General features: G+C 51.9%; 1 protein-coding gene across 1 annotated transcript in view; it reads left to right on the top strand.

The window, feature by feature from the left end:
* The window catches only part of LOC111145147 (heat shock protein family A (Hsp70) member 12A), a 150,566-nt gene extending 136,344 nt beyond the window's left edge, over window positions 1–14,222 (top strand). The window contains exons 8-13 of the mRNA XM_022499835.1: window positions 4,372–4,543; window positions 8,539–8,625; window positions 9,177–9,281; window positions 10,167–10,425; window positions 12,564–12,667; window positions 13,585–14,222. Of these exons, the coding sequence (XP_022355543.1) occupies window positions 4,372–4,543; window positions 8,539–8,625; window positions 9,177–9,281; window positions 10,167–10,425; window positions 12,564–12,667; window positions 13,585–14,222 (1,365 nt within the window). The remainder of the gene's footprint in view (window positions 1–4,371; window positions 4,544–8,538; window positions 8,626–9,176; window positions 9,282–10,166; window positions 10,426–12,563; window positions 12,668–13,584) is intronic.
* The last annotated feature ends 2,803 nt before the right edge of the window (window positions 14,223–17,025 follow it).

The following is a 17,025-nucleotide window of genomic DNA, read 5'->3' as shown; positions in this document are numbered from 1 at the left end:
CCTTGGCGGCCCCGTGAGCCCGAGTGCATGGCACAGTCAGATGGGGACTGAGCTTCGTTCCTCCACTGGCCTGGTGGGGTTGGGGGAAGAGGCCTGGATGCAGGGCAAGAGATGAGGCTCTGGGTAGCATCTCAGAAGAAACAGGCCTGGAGGGGATGGTTCTGGAGCCTCCGCTCGGAAGCCTGGGATTCAGTGCTGGGGCTGGCGGGGCCTGTGGAGCACTTTATGGGTACAATTTTATCTGTGAAACTCCAAAAACTACTCTTGTGTCAAATCCTTGTTGAAAAAGTAGGTTCAGTCTCTATGTTTTATAATTCACTGCTAAGAACCCCCTTAGACCCTCCAGGAGCATTCACTGAATAGATCGTAGCAGGAAGAACAGCTGATCCTCTTCCGAGGCCTCCAGGAAAGACCTAGAATGGGAGACATTTCCAACTGAGTCTTGAGGGATAGTCATAGTGGACGGGAAATAGTCTAGTTGATTTTTAGAGGCATTTTGGCAAAAATGTCTAACCCTCGTGGGTTCTGGAAGCCTGTCAAATAAAAGACATTCCCTTACATAGGATGATCTCATTTAACGTGGAGTTACACTTTGCACTGCTGTGGAAAGGAATCACATTGGAGGGAAAAACAACAGCCACAGCGGAAGGTTGTCATTCAGCGTTTTGGAGACAAGGGCCAGGACATCACAGAAGGAAGGCTGGCTGGGGGGATGGGGGGTTCATTCTCTCCGCAGCTCCCGCCGAGCACCCACTGTGTGCTGCCCTCGGAAAGTGTAGCATCTTGCAGGAGAGGCTCGGTGTGTCTGCATGATCTGGAGCTGGAGACAGAATAGGCTAAGTGCTCGGCTGGCGGGGTCCAGTGGACAGAGAGCTTGCGTGGAACAGCACCTGCGAGGTACCAGCTTCCGAGGCAGAATTCGCCAAAGCAGCGAGCGCTCCCCTGCTCTGGTGGACCCGGGCCTGATCCCGGGACACCTGACAGTTGCCAGGCTGTGGGCTTCTGCTGAGAAGGACTGCGAGTGTTTATGCAGGAAGAAAGCCTACCCTTCCAGGCACTGGGCCCTTCTGCCCAGAGATAAAGACATCTGAGTTTTTGAGCATCTGGCAGATTCTTTTGCATTTCCTCCTTCTCTTGGAGTCCAAAAGCAGCTCTGGGACCCGTCCTAGGGAGCGGGAACCTGGCAGAGCCAGCCGCCTCCTCTTGCCTCAGCCCTTCAGCTCTCCGCCGAGGCCTCCATGGGAGTGCTATTGGGACATGGACCCTTGTCCTCTCTGGGGAGCAGGTTGGGGGCCGGTTCGAGCAGAGGAGTGTGGTTACTTTGTCCTGGGCCTCTCACGGATCTTACCTCCCACCCCCCACCCCTGGTTTGAAGTCCTCTGCACCTCCATTCCCCATCTGCATCCTCTCCTGGGAACCATGAGGAACCCTCTGTGGAAACGGGACAAAGCTTTTACTGTGGGCCTGAGGCCAACCCAGCTGGCGGGGGACAGATGAAACGCCTCCCTGGAGGGGTGTGGCCATGCTGTTTGGGGCATTCTGGGGCAGCCTGTGTGTCTTTCATGTCTTGAGGATGTGGGAGCCTCCCGGGGGCAAGCCGGATTGTGTAAGTCACATACCGGGGACCCTTGGGCACCTCAAGTTGTGTAACTGTACTCCATGCTTTTCACTTCTCTGGACTTCTTGATTTGGTTTTCAGTATAAATACTTCACAGCTGTTTTTGTTTTTGTTTTTGTTTTTTAAAGATTTATTTATTTGGGTGGGGAGGAGCAGAGAGAGGGGGAAAGGGAGAATCTCAAGCAGACTCCCTGCTGAGCACAGAGCCTGATGCGGGTCTCGATCTCACGACCCTGAGACCGTGACCTGGGCTGAAACCAAGAGTCAGACACAACGGACGGAGCCACGCCAGAGCCCTGATCTGTCACGTCTGCCTCAGAGTGGCTGCTCACCGTCTCAGGGAAGGTGTGGGGAGGGATGAAGGCAGTTATTTTTTTCTTCTTTTCCCCTCCACTCCCCCCCTGCCAGGTCCAGGCCCCCCGATGCTCTTCCTGGCCACGAGGAGTCCACCCCCTGGGGGTGGACAACCCAGGGGGACACAGGGCAGTAGTGAGCCTTCTCCTCCCTTCCCACCGGCCCCGGGCACGGCCCTGGCGCTCTGCTCTTCTCGCCCCTCCTCCCAGGCCATCTTCCCTTCTGAGCTTTGGAAGACCATCGTAAACGCGTCGGCCTGGTGGCAACTAGTTTTTCCTTCTTTCTCACCCCGTTTTCTGGGAAGCTGGACCCGTTAGCTTCTATTCTAGGAAGCCCACAAAGGTGGAAAAGTCAGTCTTGGAGAGCGGGTCCTTTAGAGGGGGACTGCTTTTGGTTTTATTTTGGATTTCTTCTGGGATCCTGGGGCTTAAGGCTCAGAAGTTTCCTCTTGCCTGGCGACACGTAGGTCTGTAAGCCTTGTTCCGTCATTGCGCACTGCAGCTGTCTTGGTGCCAAGGATGTCTAACGTGACCCTGTGGGAGGCCGGGGGAGGGGGACTTTGAGTCCCTGGGGTCAGGAGTACTGGGAGATCTTGTTCTGCATCTGGGTCAGGGGCCTGTTGGTGGGCAGCAGGCCTCCTTGCACGCAGGGACCAAACCTATGGACAGAGATGCTGCCGTGTGGTTGGCTAACAGCAGAGGGCGCAGAGCAGTAAGGAGGCAGTTTTCCTGCGGACGGTGTGGGCTTTCTAAAGTCGGTCTTCCAGAAGGGCTCCCACCGCTTGTGAGGCATCTGCTGTCGGCAGTGGGGAGAGCAAAGTCACCTGCCTGCCAGTGGTTTCTCATTAAGACACAGTTAACTGGTTCACGTGGGGCATGGTCGTTGCGGAAGATTGACTGCACGTACTTAGAGGCGGTGTACCGTCTGGGCTGTCCCGGTAACTGGGTACAGAGATCCTACCTTGAAACCAGCAGAAGGAGGATCCTTAGAGACACCCCGGGAGTTTCGTCCAAGTCGAAAGGCCTGGGTCCCACCCTGGTAGCTGGAGTCAACGAAAGCACGAGAACAAAGAACCAATTAAAGAGCTGGTCTGCGAGGTTAAGACTGGGTCTGGGCTCGCTCAGCCCCATACACTTGCCACATACATGCACTGGAGCCTAAGACTGTCCGAGTTTCAGCCCTGAGAGCCCATGTCCCAGGAAACACGGGACTGTTGGTCACCCTACACTTCTCTAAGCCCGGCTTTCTTTCTCCATAAAGTGAAGGAGTTGAATAAAAGGCCGAGAAGGGCCTTTGCATTTCTAATACTATAACCTGAACCCCCTCCCTTCCTTGTCCAATAACAGAACCTTCTAAGCCCCTTCCATCTGTGACTCTAGGCTGGCTCCTCCTGGGCGGAGGTCACCGTGCACGTATGACATTAGGCAGACGGTTCACCCCCGATCTACAAGCTGAGTCCACTACCCCTTGTAGAATCGAGTCTCCTCCAAAGTGGGTGAGGTGCGAGGGCAGCACCCCGAGGTTCCCTAGGGAACAGCAAAAGAGACAGCAAACACAGTGGTGAAGGACACACAGCACGTCTCCATCCCGTCATGCTGGCGACCCGAAAACCCTTGGGGCTTGAATGGCTTCAGCGAGTGAGGCCTCGTGCTTCAGTTCAAGGCCATGGGAGGTGGGCAGGGACCTGGCAGAGGCCACGCCAGGCTCGTGTCTCCGAGCACCCTCTGTGGGGTGGTCCTGGAGTGTGCTGGCGGGCTCTAGTCACAGGGGCTGTGATTGGAACAAGCCAGATGTCAGAGCAGAAGCATGTCTGCCATTAAAGGGGTAACAGCTTTGAATAAAATAACTGCCAGCTGCCTTCTGACCCATATTCTAGAAAGTGTGAGACTGTGTGATTCCAGGAGGGCTTTCTCCAGAGCCCCGGGGCCCTCCTTGGTGTGCTGGAGGCACATTGGATTCCCAGACAGCCAAAGCCAATGCTTGTCTAGCTGAGGTCCAGCGATGGCCCATTTGCTTTGCAGGCCACCAAAGATGGGGTCTGCCCTTAGACCCTTTGGCCCATTGTAACCAGAAAGAGACCACCTGCCTTCCATCCTCTGATAGTTTTCAGAGTTTGGGGGCATCTCCCCCTTCATGCTGCCCAGTTCTGGGCCCAGGAAGTCCCAAATGAAAGAGGCCCAGGGCCCAGAGAGCCCTGCGTTTCCCAAAGGCACCCATACATTTTCTTTGCCCCTCCACCACGTTTGGGGACCCAGGGGCCCAGCACCCCGTCACCCCTGAGTGTAAGCCCTGCAGGGGAATTTCCCAGACAAACAGACTCTGAGTGTCCCTTCCTGGAGGGCGTCAGTCAGCGCAAGGTGTGTGATTGTCCTCAGAGTGGTCCCGCCTCTGTCTTCCAGGCAGGCCTGGCCTCCCCGGAGAACGCCGAGCAGCTCATCATCGCCTTGGAGCCCGAGGCGGCCTCCATCTACTGCCGGAAGCTGCGGCTGCACCAGATGATCGAGCTGAGCAGCAAGGCCGCGGTCAACGGGTACAGCTCCGGCGACGCAGTGGGAGCTGGGTTTGCACAGGGTACCTCTGCTCTCTCTCTCCCCTCCCGGCTCGCTCCCCTCCCGCCCCTGCATGGTTCTTGGCCCTGATTACCGAAAGGCCCTTAGCACTGTAACGAAGGATCAAGATGCTCCCGGAGAGGTCAGCTCTAAGCACCTCTGTCCTGGCCCCCTGACCTGGCCTCCCCAGGCACCCTCGGAAGCTCCGTGGTAGTTCCCCAGGGTCCTCACCTGTGCCTCGGGCAGGGGGAGGGTGCTTGTCTCTAAGCACCTGGGGATGGCCGCAGAGAGCAGCTCTTGGCCTTACATTTTACTAGGCTCTTAATTTTTCTTGTTTATTAACTGATTCTTAATTGAATCCCACTTGCCCGTTATTAATTCCTCCATTAAGACTGTTGATTTACTGCTGACTCACTCATTAGGGCCGCTTCGTGTATGGTGAGCTCATTCTGGGTCTTAGCCATGAACCTGGCAGAGTTTAAAACACAGATGATCAGGGCTGAGTCTTCCTGACCTGGCTGATGTTCATTTAGCTGTGAGAGGGGGACTGCCTCGGGGGCTGGGATGGGAACTTCTCCTATTTAATATTTACCTGTGTGCAAGCTGGTCACAGCATTGGTCCTCAGATCTGACACCCTAGGTCAGGGACAGAGCCACCAGCATGAGTGAGCACAGGCACTAAGGGGAGTGCTGTGGGTGCTGTTCCCAGAGGAGGGCCTCAGGGCCGAAAGCCACCCATCCCATGCCCACCCCATCCTGGAAGGCCCAGAGAAGAAGGAGAGGGGGAGAACGTTAGCGAGAACTGCCACCCCCTGCCCCCCCAACCCCCCAGCCTGGGTCCAAGTTTTCCTTGGTCCCCACACCAGAGGCCTATCTCTGCTCCGCCCATGGCATGGGGCCCTGGTTTCCCCTTTGCAAGGCCCTGCAACCTCTCCTCCAGAATTCTCCTCTTCCTCTCCACACGGTCACTCTGCTCCCCCAGGCTGCGGGTGTGTGTGTGTGTGTGTGTGTGTGTGTGTGTGTGTGTAAATTCTAGCACCTCCCACCGGACTCACCTGTGGCCAATGGGAGCCGCTGCCCTTCCACTGAGGGCGTGATTTGCCTTTTTTATTTTTGGCCATGCTTGGCCTCCCCCAAAGCAGGCAGAGGCTAGCCTTCCGGCCGACTGAATCAAAGATATTAACATTTTAAATACTTATGATGACATTTATTTACATTTTAATCGGAAAAGAGACCCAGGACTGACTGGGCTTTCCTGCCTTGCATGTGAGCTGTTACTGGTTCTCTCTCTCTCTCTCTCTCTCTCTCTCTCTCTCTCACACACACACACTCACACTCAGGTTGGAATTAGCTAATTGTAGCGCAGCTCTTCTTCATACGTCCTAAGTGTAACACTCACATTTGAAGGGGAAACTGTTTTCGAAAGCTAGCCTGCCCTGAGAGCTCAGTGTGGGGGTTCCTTTCCTTTAACTTTTTATTATTATTATTTTTATTTTTTTTTAAAGATTTTATTTATTTATTTGACAGAGATCACAAGTAGGCAGAGAGGCAGGCAGAGAGAGGGGGGGAAGCAGGCTCCCTGTTTAGCAGAGAGCCCGATGCAGGGCTCTATCCCAGGACGCTGGGATCATGACCTGAGCCGAAGGCAGAGGCTTTAACCCACTGAGCCACCCAGGCACCCCTCTTTCCTTTAACTTATCCCGTCCACCCGCACACTGCTCCGCGTCTGTGTCCTGTGCCTTGTGGAATTTTCTCTGGTCTTGTGCTCAGAAGATCTCTTGGGTTTTTGAAATGCTCGCACTGCTGGCCGCTACCCCTCCGAGGGGCAGAGAAGTAGGGGTTTCGGCTCAGCCTTGTCTTGTAGTTACAGCCCGTCTCCCGGAAGGAGGGGGAGCTGCCTGGGGAGGCCTGGCAGAGCCCCTAACCAGAAGTTCCCTGGATGGCATTGGGGCCCCGAGTGCTCCCTCCTCGCCATTCTCTGCCCTCTGCTGCTTCTCCATGATGGACACCCAGTGGACACTATTGAGGGGACTGGGGCTGGCCCTCTGCCCCCAGCACCACGGGGTTGCTCTCCACATTAATTTGCACCAAAAGGATTTCATAAGATCAGTAAAGGATCTGTGTTTTTGGGGTTTTTGTTTGTTTGTTTTGTTTTGTTTTGTTTTTCTATAATCTCAGGCTTAATTTGCCAGAAAACGTGATTTTTGGTTGTTTTGTTTTGAGAGGTCAGAATATGTTTTATTAGTCTGGCTTGGCCATTTTTAAATGAAAGACATCTAGATTGTTTTAGCAAACCAAATGTTCGCTGTGAGGTCTGCAGTAGAAGTTCATCCGGAGCCAGTGCTGGGAACGGGAGAGAAACCCTGAGTTTGAGGATCCCTCCCAGGCCGGCAGAGACACGAACCAGAACGACCTCACCACTGGACATCAGGGCCCGAAGGACTTCAGAGCTGACTGGCTCTTCGCATTCTAATCCCCAGAGAAGACGCAGTTTTGCAAACAGGGTGCTCCTTGCTAGAAGAGGCTAGAGGGTCAAGGGTCCTTAATTAGATAACCAGCCACAGACGGATTTGTAGGACAATTCAAAGTCAGCAGCACCAGTTTAAGGACTAGAAAAATTGGTGGGGCCGGGGGCAAGGTTGTGGGATGGGGTAGCAGAGCAGTGGACAGAGCCTTTATCTGTGAAATTGGGGGCTGTTCTCAATTGTTTTTTGTAGTGATCATTTGTTGGGTACTGGCTCTCAGACTTGGTGTTTTGCCTTCCTTATCACCTACTGTGTGCCCGGCGTTGCACAGTGCTGAGATGAAATCAAGAGAATCAGGCCCTGCTCTGCCTGTGAGGAACTTAGGTCAAGTGTTATTTTTTTTTTTTTTAAGATTTTATTTATTTATTTGACAGTCAGAGATCACATGTAGGCAGAGAGGCAGGCAGAGAGAGAGAGATGGAGAAGCAGGCTCCCCGCTGAGCAGAGAGCCCAACACGGGGTTCGATCCCAAGACCCTGAGATCATGACCGGAGCCGAAGGCAGAGGCACCACTGAGAGCCACCCAGGAGCCCCTCAAGTATTATTATCCCCATTTTATGGATGTGAAAACCGAGCCCCGCTTAATCAAATTAATCACTTAATCAAATTAAGTGATTTGTCCCAACTGGGTACCTTAGCTGTGCCCCGATGATCTCCAGATACCCTCTCAGAGCACCTTGCTCATCTCTTAGCATTCGTGTTCTGCTTTTTTCACTGTAAATTGTTAAATCTCAAAGGCATGATGGTGCATGGTCCCAGGGTGGACTTGGAGCTGCGAGACAGAGTGGTGGGAACTATAAACCCCTTAACCTCGTCTGACCAGGTTTTCTCCTCTAAACAGAAGGACGATGATTTGTGCCCTGTCTGCCTCCCAGGGCTGGCCTGTGAGAGATGCAGTCACCCCACGCAAAGCGTCACAGCCACTAAGTGGCCTGAGCCACAGCCCTGTGGTTCCCCAGAGTTAGGAAAAAGGCTGCCAGGGCTTTGCTGGGTTCAGAGGGGCCGCCCTGTGGCTGAAGCGCCACCTTGTGGCTGAATAGCAAACTGCCTGCGCCGGGGTTGGGAAAGGGCTCCAGTCCCCTTTATCCAGGATCCAGATTAGGAAAACATACCCGACATTCCTTGCATCAGACAGAGTTCCTTGAGGTGAAGCTATTTAACCAAGTGCACTGCTAGCTACTTGGCAGACAAGTTCCTCTCTGGGACAGCAAAGCCAGGAATCTGGTCGAATTATTAACCCCTTCCTCCCAAACAGTGTCCGGGGAGGAAGGGCTTCTTTTCCAAGGCAGCTGCCATGCAATGGATAGATAGAGGCTGGTGGAAATGGTCTGGCTTTGTGTTACCCGATGTTGTATTTATGTAACCATTTTGGTTAAGTATTGCTAAATGTTCTGTCCTTAAACCTTCTCATGCTGTTGCCTCCACTGACAGCAGATGACTCTCTGCTTTTTCATGCTTTCTTACCCGTCATTTTCGTTTTGTCGGCCACTAGCTAAGGAACACATACGGCGTAATCGGCAGAGTCGGACCTTTTTGGTGGAGAATGTCATAGGAGAAATCTGGTCGGAGCTGGAGGAAGGTAGTGTCCTTGAATGTCTTTTGTCCTTTGCTGGATTTGTTCTGTATGCTGCTGGCAAACATGCAATCCTGTTGGTTCCTTTGGCACTTGGGGAAAATGTTCGGAATCAGGTGGTTGTAAAGACCACCCAACCAAGGAGAGCTCTTTTGGAGCTATAATTCTGCATGTTATAAAACCATACAGACTCTTTAGAAGCGAAGTGGGAATTGGGACTGTCCAGCTCCGGATTAAGTCTTGTGTTAAACAGGAGGTCATTTTATGGCGCTATAACCTTAGCTGGGAGTTGTCTGCTTGTACATGCCAGGGATGCAGCGGCATGTGGCAGGAATGCTTCTGTCTTAAAGATCCCCTCATCTAGGTTCTTTATCATCCCTGGTAACCGGCACTCCTGGGCAGACATCACTGCATTCTCTTCAGTCACAGACAACTTTGCTGTGCAGCTAATGTGCAAAACCGTCGTGCTCATGAGAAGTGTTGATGGGTGTTGAGCTGGGAATACCAAGATGGGGCTGACAAGTGGTCTGTGTAAAGGATGGCTGTCTTTGTCCCAGGTGACAAGTATGTGGTCGTGGACAGTGGCGGGGGCACCGTAGACCTGACCGTCCATCAGATACGGTTACCGGAGGGACACCTGAAAGAACTGTATAAAGCAACAGGTAAGCCCCGGCATGGCTGATTTTCTCATTCCTGACAATTCTCTCATGTCAGATTTCTCTTGGTACTTCCTTCTCTTGGTTTGCTCCTGGCACGTGGGGCTCTAGGCCCGAGAGGGTTCCTGTGTAGAACTGAGGAGCAAAACGCAGTAAAATGTTCTCTAAAACACAAACCACCATAACTTGGGTATTGGCATAAAATGAGCCTGTTTTAGATCCTAGACATGGGAATTTTTTTTCTGAAAGTTCTGGAAGGATCTGATGGTCCCCTGATTATCACCTGTGATTTCATGCTATGGTTAAGCTTTCTAGGGAGTCTCGGGATACCTGGTCTTGGATCAAAGTTGCCAAAGCAAGCAACAGGCTCTCTCCCTCAGTGGCGGGTGGGAGGATGAGTCTTTAACAGATCCGGGGATCTAGGTGGGCCTACTAATTTTCAGACCCTGTCCTTAGATTTCTTGGGTCGTAATACCGTGATGCTCTTACTTAGTTATATGTATCCATTTTATTTAACATAAAGTGGTATTATGGGGCTCCCGACTGGCTCAGTCGGTAGAGCATGTGACTCTCCAGCTTGGGGTTCAACCCATGTTGGGTATAGAGATGACTTAAAAATAAAATCTTTAAAAAATAAAATAAAATGTAATGGCTTTTGAACAGCTTGTTGACAGGTAATTCTGTAGCAAAAAGTTTCTCCACCTGGTAGGAGAAGAACCTAAGGGTTTTAAAGCAGAAGTAAAAATTCAGAGCTGCAGTCTGTTGGCGAACTGGGTCTACGTCGCACTACTTGGAGTTTCCGAGAAGAACACAGGGTACGCAGTTGCCCAGAGTCTGGATTCAGTCTTGCAGTTTCTAACATGGGGGGCTCTCCTTTTGTTCCTGACCCAGGTGGACCCTATGGATCCTTAGGAGTAGATTATGAGTTTGAAAAACTTCTGTGTAAAATATTCGGAGAAGATTTTATCGAACAATTCAAAATCAAGCGTCCAGCGGCCTGGGTTGACCTAATGATTGCATTTGAGTCTCGTAAAAGGGCAGCTGCCCCAGACCGAACTAACCCACTGAACATCACCCTGCCCTTCTCCTTCATCGACTACTACAAGAAGTTCCGTGGGCACAGCGTGGAGCACGCCTTGAGGAAGAGCAAGTGAGTTGGACTCACCAATGGCTGAAGCCATTCTAGAGGGTGGGTGGTATTGATGGGAGGGAAGAAGCGGGTGTAGACTCTGCCTTCCAGTCCTACAGAGAAGCTGTTTGACCTGGGGCAGGTGACTCAACCTCTCTGTTCTTCAATTTTGCATCTGGAAAACGGAGATGATGGTTCCACTTACCTCAAAGGGTTGTCGTGAGGATGAAGTGAATTCATACCTTAGGCACTTAGCACAATGCCTGGGACCTGGAAAGTACTATGTGTGTGTGTTAGCTTTTATTAGGTACTAATAATTAAGTTTTGCGAAAGCAGGGAATTTTGTCGGTTTTGGTCCCTGCTGTACCCCAGAATCTGGTATAGACAGAGCAGGTTCTCCGTAAATTTTTGTTGAACGAATCCCATGGGATTCTGGGTTTCCTGCTCCTCTGAGTCCCTTGACTGCAGGCAAGTGTCTGTCGTTCAGCTTGTTGCAAAATGAACATTTCGAAGCTGTTTTAAAGCTGAATTACAAAATTAATAGACAAGCCCTGGAGGGTTGTTGTCTTGAGAGAAACTCTTCTCGGTGGTTTTGGTGGCCCCGACATGACTTCACATAGGAAAGACAGGATGTAGGCTTGGTTCCTTCCTTTCATTTATAAACTTTTTGTTAAAAAATACTGTTGATTTCCCAGCATTCTCCTGAGTGACAAATGCATTTTCTTTCTTTTGTGGGAACACAAGGGGAGTATCGTTAAGATTTCATGGATTTAGGCATAGTTGATGTATATGAAACTATGGCGGTTTTATCCTGCTGGATAGTCAGAATGCCCCATCTTGGCCAGTAGGAGCCCTTCAAGTTGGCTTCTGTGTCCCGTTGATTCAATGTGTTGGTCTTCTGGTCTTCTGGTCAGACTTCTGGTTAGAAAAGACGCTCCCGGCTCATCTTGTATATTCCGCATCCCAGACCGGCAATTGGCCATTTCTCTAAGAAGCCTGGGTTCTGTTTAAAGGAAACAAAGCAGATGTGATTTTAGGTCTTCTTGCCCTTGGAGCAGGGTCCTGGCCAGACTCATACTAGGCTCATGTTCTCTCTGTCCACCAGCCACCCCCACAGAGGGGAATTCTCCAAGTTGAATCTCAAGTCTGCTCACACAGTTCTGGGGCCTGTCAGCTCTCCTTCAGGGAAGACTGGCCACAACCAGCCACTGGGTCATTCTACACCATCCCACACTGTCCTACGGCCGAGGCCGCAGGAAGGCTGCCTGGTCAGGGAGCCCAGCAGCATCTTGACTGTGATGCTAGGAAGCAGCTGATGCGTGCTTTGCTTTACGGAGAGAGACACCATTCTCTTGGCCTCTTTGAACTTGAGAAAGGGCTGGTACGTGCAGTAATAAACAGTCTCTGGCATTCCTTTAGTGCCAGAAAGTTTCCAAAGTGTTTTCACAGATGTGGTATTGAACTTCATCTTCACAACAACCCCTGTAAGGGGGATAAGACAAGTCGTATTATCCTTGATTTCCAGATCAGAGACTAGGGCTCAGAGAAAAGGCAACCCAACTTGCCCCAAAAGTCCCATAACCTCTGGGCGGTGGAGGCCGTCCTGGAGCCCAGCGATCCTGACTCCCAGTCCAGTGCTCTTTCTGTTCCATGCCATTGCTTTGGATGTTCTGTGCCTTTGACGGAGAAGGGGGCATCGCGGTAGGCTTGGGCTCATCACTGTCATGGGACAGGTGCCTGCGGGGCTGAAGGGAATGCACCTGAGCCCCAGGCTCGTGGCCTCATGCAGCACAGTGGACACACCCCGTGAGCCTTTAATGGACTCGAATCGGACTATTGCTCGATTAAAACATGTGGTCATTCAAACGAGAAAGACCCCTTTCATTCTTTCCCTATCTTTTGCACTGGACTTTGGCTTCCACCACCCCAAGGGAAGGTTGGCCACAGCATGAAGCAAAGAGACACGGAAGAGGCTGAGTCTTAGCTTTTGCACACATAGGGGTACAGGTTCTGGCGGTTGAGGATAACTCCGGGGACTTTGGAGCCCTTCTGCTCCCTCCAGTGTGACAGCTCTTCTGACAGGGCCCGTCTCTGTGCACCCAGACTGGGTATCGTTCGCACACTCACTGCTTATTTCTGTCTGTGCCACACCCCCGCAGCGTGGATTTTGTGAAGTGGTCCTCACAAGGGATGCTGAGGATGAGTCCAGATGCCATGAACGCGCTTTTTAAGCCCACCATTGACAGCATCATTGAGCATCTCCGTGAGTATCAGCCAGTGCTCGGCCACTCAGTGGGGCAGAGCCAGGAAGGGGGACGGGCTTTTCTAGCATCACTAGCTAGTGTGTGTGAAGTCAGACTGGCAGGGGGTCTGGGACTGGGAGGCACAGGTTGGGGCCTGGGCAGGGGCAGACGGGGCCAGGGTATGTGTGTGGGAGCTTTCTGGATACAGGCTTTCCAGATGCTTCCCCACAGGTACTATAAAGCAGCCCAGAGCCTGTCTTCACCTTCGCCTTGAGTTTGACTTCAGAATTCGGTGCTGGGAGCTCAGCAGCATTATTCTCCTGGAGTGACAGGGCCTAGGGAATGGATTGTCTTTGCCTGGTCAGGACGCCTTAGGGTCTGTAATCTTTGCTGGGGAGGAGGACCAGCCATGTGGGCCATGGAAAGGTCTCCCGCAAGGGGGCAAACATTCTGGCCGTGTGGTTACTGTTCTACCTCCATGGCCCTCTCTTGGGGACATGCAGGAGACTCACTGGGGACCTTTTTTAATATCCCAGCCCCCCATCCACTTCCTACCCCACACCTACCAAATCAGAACCCCTTTGAAAACCAAAGGACGGTTTTTAGAACACCCTTCCATGACTGCCTTCAGAGGACCCCAGGCGGGGAGAATGTTGGCAGTCTTCATCTATGCCCAACAAATTACTACTTCAAACCGTCACCATCTAGCCATGAAAATGAGTTTCTACTTATCAGCAGCTTTGGTCATTATTCCTGAGGGTCCTGGTGTGCAAACCCCAGACCAGCTCTACAAAGCTTTGGTCCCACCAGCTCAGCCATATCTGTCCCCCGGGGGCCCAAGGGGGTTGGTCTATTCCCCCCCATTCTTGGGGCCACCAGTCCCCCTAGCCAGCTGGCTTTGGGTGCCAGAACGTTGTCCCTTCCTCTTCGTTCTCAGGGGACCTCTTTCAGAAGCCCGAGGTGTCCACGGTCAAGTTCCTCTTCCTGGTGGGAGGCTTTGCCGAGGCACCCCTCCTGCAGCAGGCGGTGCAGGCCGCCTTCGGAGACAAGTGCCGCATCATCATCCCCCAGGACGTGGGCCTCACCATCCTCAAGGGCGCCGTCCTCTTCGGCCTGGACCCCGCCGTCATCAAGGTGCGCCGGTCGCCGCTCACCTACGGGGTGGGCGTGCTGAACCGCTACGTGGAGGGCAAGCACCCGCCTGAGAAGCTGCTGGTGAAGGACGGCACTCGCTGGTGCACCGACGTCTTCGATAAGTTCATCTCCGCCGACCAGTCGGTGGCCCTGGGGGAGCTGGTCAAGCGGAGCTACACCCCGGCCAAGCCCTCGCAGCTGGTCATCATCATCAACATCTACAGCTCCGAGCACGACGACGTGAGCTTCATCACCGACCCGGGGGTGAAGAAGTGCGGCACCCTCCGCCTGGACCTCACGGGGACCAGCGGCGCCGCCGTGCCCGCCCGGAGGGAGATCCAGACCCTCATGCAGTTCGGGGACACAGAGATCAAGGCCACGGCTGTGGATATAGCCACCTCGAAGAGCGTCAAGGTTGGGATTGACTTCTTAAATTACTAACAGGTCTGCCCCACCCCGCCGCCTGCCCTCCCTGGGACTCCGCTCCCCTGCATCCGCTGACCTCAACCCTGACTGTTCTTTCTCTGTCCTTGACCCTCAGCATTGCCCACCTGAATTTCAGCAGGGAAGATGGGAACCACTAGGGCTAAAAAATGATTAGGGATTTTTGAGGGCACACTGGAGTCAGAAAAAGCTGTCGGAAATGGAGCTTGAGGTTTGGGAATAAGAATTCTGAGGATCCTGGGAGAGCAGCTGGTTTCCGTAGGTACCCAGTGGTGAAACAGCCGCCCGACACAGGGGTTCAGCCTGTTTCTGTAGCAGTCACTCAGCTTGCTTTGAACGGATCTCTGTTAGGGTGCCCTCATCTATTTGAGACTTTCTACGTTTTTTGGATGGCAGTCAGTTTAAAATGCTGTCCCTCTGCAGTTCATTTCTTTTTGTCCTCACGTGATGAAAAGCGATGACTCAGTGGGAGCTGGGAGCCTGTTCACCCGGTGGGAGAGGCCTGCCCACGCTGGGCACTATTTTAGATTCTCATAATTTCCATTCTGAATAGGTTCAGGAAGGAGTTAAATATCGCCTGAGCTAATCTGCGAGGATTCGAGTGAGTGGGAGAGCTGACACCTTCACTTTTCAGCAGGTGAAAGCTTGCTTGGAGGGAAATGGTATTTAGGCGCTGCTGATTTATCCCAGATCATCTGCTATGGCATCATTCCCCGATGCCAGATCCTGATTTCTGAATTCATAAGTAATTCAAGTCATCCTTGGGAGGCTTCTGTGCAGGGAAATGGGTGTGTGGTTTGCCTTGTTTCCATCCCCCAGCCCAGGAGTCTGGGACAGCCCCTCACCTTGACAAGGGTCCATATTTTAAATTAAGTCCCCCCTCACCCTCATCTCCCAAAGAGTTTTGGCCCCACAGTACCACATTTCAAAAAGAATACATTGGTGATACATGGGTAGAGAGTCTGTACTATAAAATATTCATTTTTTAAAGCTTAACTAAAAGGAATTCATAGTCTATACATGACGAATTCAGCCAGGTCTTTCCAAAGCTGATCTGTGGGCCCCCCTCGTGAGAACTGCCTGAGTGCCTCTTAAAAACAGGTTTCTGGATCCTATTCCTTTTACAAATTGAAGTCAAGTCTTGGGGGATTGGGGGGGCAGGATTTGCATTTTCAGTAGACACCACAGGGGACTGTGGGTCCATGGGAATCTGAGAACGCCCAACTTCAGGTTTTGTTGGAAGCTGAAGTGTACACCAGCGCCTCTAGTCTCCCCGCTTTAGGGAAGGATTTCCAGGTGAAGAGTCTGGGGTCCCGTGCCCTGCCCTTTGTGAGTGGGGTTGGGGCTCCACGTGGCTTGGAGGTGGTTCTTTTCACCCTCACGCCTGGGCCTGCGAAGGAGGATGGTTGGAAGGGACCCTAAGATAGCTGGGGAACCAACTGGTGTGTCTGCTGGAACTCACTCCGATTTGAAATCCCTGGAGGCATGCATAATGAATGAAGGGGGGATACACTAAGGCGCTGGCTCGGAAGGCAAGCTGGATTCGCAAATCCATTACCGTGGCTGGTCCGCAGATTCGAAATAGCATTTCCAGTTTCATTGGAACTTGGCTTTCCACACCACCTGCTGCAGAATTCTCTGCTAGAATGTGAAACACGAACAAGAACATGCCGCTGACCTAGAGGATGCTAGCCACGTCCTTTCACTCCGTAGCAGGATTGCACGTCTGGGCACACAGGTGTGTTTGCTGGGGTTCTCTTGTTGCCTGCTCTGCTTCAAAAGCTAAATGTTCTGGGTCTTTCTTTGGTGTTGCCAGCCGTACTCTGCAAATAAGACTTCTCAAGTTAGTTATAAGTAATATAATTTTATGTACATATGATATTAGAATATTGTACAGAATCTTTATTTCTACAATGTGCTTTTCTTGTTTAAAAAAAAAAAGGAGAAATGCTCTTTGAATTTTGTTGATGACATTGCTGCCTTTCTTTTCCCATGGCTTCATTTTTTTAATTGCACTTACTTACCGATTTGCACCTGATACTAAGCTTATGGACTATGTATGCGGGACCGAGCCAGAGTCAGAGGTGCCGAGGCTCCGAATACTCTGGAAAAAGCAAAGGGGGACACCAGCGGGATCAACAGCTTCATCAGACCTTGCTTCCCTCACATCCTTCCCAAAGGCTCACAGTTTATATTGAAAGGAGCATAATCATGTATTGATTTTCCCCTCCAGTCTTTGAAAGCTGAGCATTCTGGTTCTATCCACCACGTGACTGTGCAGAACAATATAGGAAAACTCTGTGCGTCCCTGCAGGGGGCTCAACTTCTTCTCGTGGGGCAGAGCAGTTGCTCTGACGGTCCGGTGTGGTCTCCATGTGCAGGGCTGTCAGTCCAACAGGGTTCGAGGACAGGATCGAGTGGTGCACAAATCCAGACGTTCCACTCGATTAAGTGTACGTATGAGTAATTTAGTGAAGTCTTTTTTTTTTTGGCTAATGTAAGACCTTTCCCACCTTGCACTGAGGATATCTCCTTGTCTGATTTCTCTTTAGCGAGTTGGTTGAATTCTGCACATGGCAACCAGGTGTTGGAGGAGTGATAACTTCACCGGACTTTGTTCTGGCCCCAGAAATGCAGCCCCGATAGTCAATCTTCTTAAAGGGACTCCCGCAATCCATCCCTCCTCTCCTTCCTGCCCACGGAAATATTCTAGAATGAGAACACTGGATAAATACACGTGGACACATTTTCTGATCTTAGAAAGTTTCTAAAAGGCCTGTTGTCTTGACCATTTCTCAGC

Source organism: Enhydra lutris, unplaced genomic scaffold (genome assembly GCF_002288905.1).
Source record: "Enhydra lutris kenyoni isolate GAN:26980312 unplaced genomic scaffold, ASM228890v2 scaffoldscaffold12, whole genome shotgun sequence".
Lineage (NCBI taxonomy): Eukaryota > Metazoa > Chordata > Mammalia > Carnivora > Mustelidae > Enhydra > Enhydra lutris.
The sequence above is the reverse complement of the archived record's forward strand: the minus strand, read 5'-3'. Positions and strand labels throughout refer to the sequence as shown.